This window comes from Pinus tabuliformis, chromosome 4_2, assembly GCF_031772625.1.
Source record: "Pinus tabuliformis cultivar Carrire ecotype Pingquan chromosome 4_2, CPIR1, whole genome shotgun sequence".
In the NCBI taxonomy this organism is placed as follows: Eukaryota; Viridiplantae; Streptophyta; class Pinopsida; order Pinales; family Pinaceae; genus Pinus; species Pinus tabuliformis.
Genome location: NC_142304.1, coordinates 620,741,878 through 620,747,877, shown reverse-complemented (window position 1 = coordinate 620,747,877; position 6,000 = coordinate 620,741,878). Strand labels below are relative to the sequence as shown.

At 34.0% G+C, this 6,000-nt stretch overlaps 1 protein-coding gene across 1 annotated transcript in view; it reads right to left on the bottom strand.

Annotated features, from left to right (window-relative positions):
- Positions 1 to 324: 324 nt before the first annotated feature.
- LOC149170850 (uncharacterized) overlaps positions 325 to 6,000 on the bottom strand; it is an 85,430-nt gene continuing 79,754 nt past the window's right edge. The window contains exons 2-3 of the mRNA XM_089425744.1: positions 4,040 to 4,185; positions 325 to 1,125 (exon numbers count right to left, since the gene is read on the bottom strand). Coding sequence (XP_089281870.1) covers positions 465 to 1,125; positions 4,040 to 4,185 — 807 coding nt within the window. The 3' untranslated portion in view covers positions 325 to 464. The remainder of the gene's footprint in view (positions 1,126 to 4,039; positions 4,186 to 6,000) is intronic.

Sequence of the window (6,000 nt, the reverse complement as noted above, 5' to 3'; positions counted from 1 at the left end):
CCTCATTTAGTGATGCAAATTATCTTTCATAGTTTACCAAAAAATTGAGAAAAAAAGTGTTTCTATATTAAAACGAAAAAAGTTCGGTAGAAACAGAATGGTATTTTATCAAAAAGTGTGCAGTAAATGAAGTGAAGTTATCTATGGTCAGTTTGATAACAGCAGATTAATAAAAGTTTGGTAGAAACAAAATGGTATTTTATCAAAAAGTGTGCAGTAAAGGAAGTGAAGTTATCTATGGTCAGTTTGATAACAGCAGAGAGTGTTAGTGTTAGTGAGATTTTTAAAGAGACAAAGCTTCACAAAACAGCGTTTTTCTTACTTAAAGTCCATAACAGCCGAATCAACTTAAAAAAATTAAATATAAATTAAACTATAGTGGGTGGTCCCTTAGACGCTAGGTCTAATTAATCTCAATAAAAACCATTTCATTTCACAGCTCTTGGATACATTTCACGTGCAGCTTAGACTATCCATGCCTCAGAAAATTCTCCGTCAAATAACGTGCCCGGGATTATACAATCTGTGTTTAAATAATCTTGCACCAGCCTCTCATTCCAGGCATCTTCGTACACTGGAAACTGCGGATAACTTTCAAAGTCATCCTCGAAGTCCCAATTTTCACTAACGTATTTGAGATTCGGGTTCTCCGACAAACCCTTAGATGCTACGTTCGGAGCTAGACAGACTTCGCCCTTCAAGTCTAAAGCGGTGGACTGGGGAATGCCGAGCTCGTAGTCTGAAGCCTCCACGAGATAAGAAAGATCGACCCCTTTGTTCGAATCTAGGGTTTGGACTTCATGGTCTCTACAAATAACAGAGGCCGCCGAAGAATCCGCAGAGTTGGAGGCGAGATAAGCGGTGGAACACGTGGCAGCAATCTCTTCCTCCAGGCTTCTCATGACTTCGCTTACGAGCTCTTCACTGGGAGCGGAGTCCTCTGCTTCCTCTGCTAATGTTTGGTCTAGTTGCAGTAGATCAAGAAACCGGCCTGTTTCTTCGCCTTCGAAGCGTTTCGGCTCCCGTACGCCGTCGGAGTCCACCAGAGCCTCGGGCTCATAGCTGCGTTTTCTGAGTGTCAGACATGATTGAGAGGTGGCCCGGGGATTCGAACACGGACCACAACTGTGATGCAGAGACAAGAGGAGGATGATGATTAGGCTGCAGCGAAGAATAGCTTTTCCTTCCTGCCTGCTACGATTGCCTGATATGGGTATGGGAGTGGAGACGATAGCAAAAATTTATTTAGAAATAAATAGGCATAGAGCGCTTCTCAACTTTTTCTGGTCAAAGCAGGGCTAGACAAGAATGCCTTGTATCTGTACGAAAAGTCTGCAGGATTTGGCTAACGTTAAAAAAAAGCCTGGCGAGTTCCAGAATACATTGCATGCGACGGGCATCGGTCGGGATTTAGCGAAAGTTAACAACAATAAAAAACAGTCTGGCGACTTCTAGAATACATTGCATCTGGCGGGCATCGGTCGGATCTGCCATCTGCCATTCTTTATTTGTCATCTCGACGGCAGAGGTGTCAATTTTTCAAACAATCGTTGAGGAAAGACTTTATCAGATTACAATTTCCACGTCAGGAGGCGGTGCGAAATTTATCTCGTGTTTTATTGCACCCCTTACAGTGAACAGAAATATCCTCAAGGATTTTACACCTCTGCTTTGTTTTAGTTATTTGATAAAGCCATATTAAAAATAAGTTCATTTATTTTTAAAATATCGGTTTATTTGTGCGCTTTGATTTTTCCAAGCCACCATTTTCACATGTAGTAAATATATAAAGAATTTTTCAAAAAAATCACATTAAACATTTTAATCGACGCGTCGCGTTTTACTTTCTAGGAAATGTGTGTAACGTTTTACTTTCTTTGCCTTCAAATGTTGAGGTCATGATGAAAGAGTAAAAAACACATGTGACGTTTTAAATCTATTTGCTGCATGTTAGCTTCGACAGTGACACTTTCTAAAATATTTTAGGCTCATTAATGTGGTATGGCGATATATACTTTGGATTATATATTTGTTTAAATTTAATGATGAACCTATACAACCCAACGGCACTAATAGCCTATAACCTTAAATATGTATCGCCCCGAGTCACGTACAACAAATCTTCCATTACAAAATCCATGTGACCCTAATCTCATGGAGATGATAATTACCGTATGCGATGACATAGGCAATACAATTTTCATTGGTCCATGGAAAAGGTATTGCTCAAAATGATGGGCATAGGAAATATTTATAATCTATTAATATATATTTACTTAATTCTGAGAATTTTTTTGGGGATAATTACCTTATCGATGGCATCTGCAATATCATTTTCATTGGTCAATATAAAATGTATTGCTCAAGCATGGCTGGGTTTAGAAAATATTTATAATTAATTGAGATACATTTATCTGAATTTAGGCTTAGAATATTTATTAGAATTTAGATTTAGAATTTTTTTTTTTCAAATTATTTTTAGTACGTCTTTTTTTGACAATCTTATTAAAGAAAATTGTGTCATTTAGTCTTTATTTTTTAAAATAAATAAATAAAAAATAAAATAAAATATTTATCTATTATATTTTTAATATTTTAGAATATTTCTTTTTTTCTTTATTAGTTAGTTTTTATTTATTATCTTTTTAATAATTATTTAATTAAATATATTATTCTGGAATAATTTTTTAATAAATATCTTTTATTTTATTTAAACTAGCTATTACATTCTAAATGTTAGGTTTAAATTTTTTTTACCTAGTTTTTTATTATTTAATTCAATGCTAACATTTGATTCTCTATCTTATTTTGAAAATGAATCACATTGAATGGTTCAAAACTAGTGAACAAAAACTCTTATAATGTGGTTTTCTTTTATCAACATCTTTCTGTAAAAATCACATAAGAGATATTCTCGTCCACCTTTTTCGAACGAGCCAGTGTGGGTCATCTTCAAGACAAGATGAGGAATCAGATTTAGGCGTTGTAATAAATAGATGTAGAGGGCTGCTAACTACCCGCTAGAAAGTAACAATGAGTTTAATCAAAAACTAAAATTAGAAATGAGTCTCTACATCTCTTGAGGGACACTAGATCTGATTTAATCTTAAATACCTGCAAATATGTCTTCTCGAAAAGATTAATCTTGATTACAATGACCATCCCGGTTGAAAATCTGAAATGTGATTTTCATTAAAAGTTTTCTCATTATTCATTTGAGATATATTTATTTAATTTTGAATTTTTTTTAACCATGATAAAATAAAATTAATATTTTTTTATTTAATTTTTAGATTTAGTTTAATTAGAAATAATTATGTTATTAATTTATATTTATAAGGAAGAGATATTTAGAATTTATGATAGTCATGGGAAACTAATTTAATTATTAATTTCTTCCAATAAAAAATAAATGTACTCATTTATTTTAATATATACAAAAAAATGTTAATGCTTTTTTATTTAGGTTTTGAGTTTAGTTATTGGAAATGGTTGTGTTGTTAATTTATATTTATAACGAAGAGGGATTCAGAATTTATGATAGCCGTTGGATATATATATATATATATATATATATATATATATATATATATATATATATATATATATATATATATATAATTATATGTATGTATGTATGTATGGTATACATTTTATGTTATAAGTTAAAATTGTTTTAAAAAATAAAATATTGCAATTTAAAATTTTATTAAAATATAAAGTTAATTTTCATTATATTTTATATATATATAAGTTGTTTATAATTTTTTAAGTTTGATCAGGTGGGGCATTTAAAGTCCTTATATTTAAGTCGTCAAATTCACTTGAAGATCATATCCAGCCTTGGCCACACCAGCCCCTCGAAGATCATACCCAACCTTGGCCACACCAGCCCCTCGAAGATCATACCTAGCCTTGGCCACACCAGCCCTTAGGTGACTGGATTTTTTAGCATGTCTCCTCCCCCTAGCACAAGGCACAACTGCCCAAGATCATACCCAGCCTTGGCCACACCAGCCCCTCAAAGATCATACCCAACCTTGGCCACCCCTGCCCTGCCCTTAGCTGACTGGATATTTTAGCAAGTCTCCTCTCCCTACCACAAGGCACAACCACCCCCGTAAGGTTTGATCTTGGGCCACCTTGATGATGAGGCCCATCTTCAACCAGTTGTGCTAGTGAGACCTGAAACACACACACACATGACAATTTTAAACAAAGTTTGAATTTGTAAAATAGATTATATAATTATTGTTTCAATAAATACATATAATAAGACTTGGAGATAATGTTTACATGATAAGTTTAGAGTTGGTTTGGGATTTTTGTGAGAGAATATCTCAGTTTGATTATACATGTTTGGAATCTATTTGATCTCAATCCAAGTATATATTTGTAACATATTTGTGAATGAATTGGATGAAAAAAATATTTTGGTATGCATTCTGATTTCTTTACTTGTAACAAAGCCCATATAAGAAGAAAAGATATTAGGATTTAGATCCTCTTAGTCTATGCAAGGCAGTCCAGCAGGTCAAGGTCGAGTGATTCCAATGATCTAGTGTGGACACATTTAGGTTCTAGTTCCCGTTCAAAAAAAAATATGCAAAGAAGCCACAAATATTCATTGAATGTTTAAGTATGTTGTCCACATTATGGGTGTTGGAGAAGAAGTGGAAACCTAACCCATCCAAATTGGTATTCTGCATTGCAGTTGGCTCCTCTTTGATTGATGATGAAATTATGGCACGTGCAGTTCATCGCAAGAAGTGGACGAATCGATTTTACCAATGTTATTCCAAGATGTAATACATTCTCTAGAATATTATTGGCCTTTGTTGTCCCTTCCTGGGCCCGCGAAGCAACTAGAGATTTTCCAAGCAATAATAATCAACAAGGACGATACACACCAGTGAGTTGACAAGTTGGAGATCAAGTATTAGTAATGCCACAATTTGAAGATCAAAGACATTTGTGCATGAAAGTGTTGCCTTCATCGAACATAAAACTGTGCTACTACAAAACTAGAAGTCACCCCTACTCGTTAATATCCTAAGTATTCAAAATTCAACTTCATTAATGTGTATGCAGACATACTAGCTTCTGGAAGTTTGATTGGAGGGAAAGGGGATGTTTTGGTTGTGGGAGATTCGATAAATCACCTCATGGAATAGTCCCTTGTTCACATGCTTTGGGTGGAAGGAGTTGCGGTAATCTCTAGCATTAAATTATAATCAGCCTCAATGACTCAACAAGCCCTTTCACATTTAAAAGTCAAATTTGTGCTAGATCCGGCCTACAATTATTGTGATATGCATCAATTTCAGCCAAGCTCTGCTAAATCTTTCCATGTTGCACTTTCAGTTCTTTGCATCTATGAGCGATCTAGGTTTGTGCAATAGAGGAGATCATTAACATATATTTGCCGAAATTTATTTAGTGATGTATTCTAATCTGTGTTATGTTTGAGTTTGTAAAATTTTACATTCCGAAGAACCAACAATAAAACAAAGTAATATAATTAAAATAATTGGCTCTCATTGTATATCGTGTCATAAGAACATATAGCTTATCTCGTTATGTTTAACTTATGTTATAAAGTTGATGGATCATGTAAAGCTAGGAACGGAAACTAAAATTTATCCTTATATGTTGTTATGTGTGTATGTGTAAAAAACAGTTCAAGTTGTATGATCAAATTATGAACAAATTCAGTACCCAAACAACTATCCTGGATAACTATTAGATACATCAAACTATGTTATCTGATAGATGGGAGTTTGTCTATTGGATGGTTCGGTTACTTGGCTACTTTTTTTGAAAACTGCAGTGAGCTATGTAACTTGGGAAAATAAAGTATGTCAATATTGTTGATCATGTAAGTTCGTCAACGATGTTTGGAGACAATTGTACCTTAAATGAGCTAAGTGGGAAGCTCAAATATTGTGGTGGAGAAAGAGCATGGTCCATGAGATTTCAGAGTGGGTACAAGTGCCATTG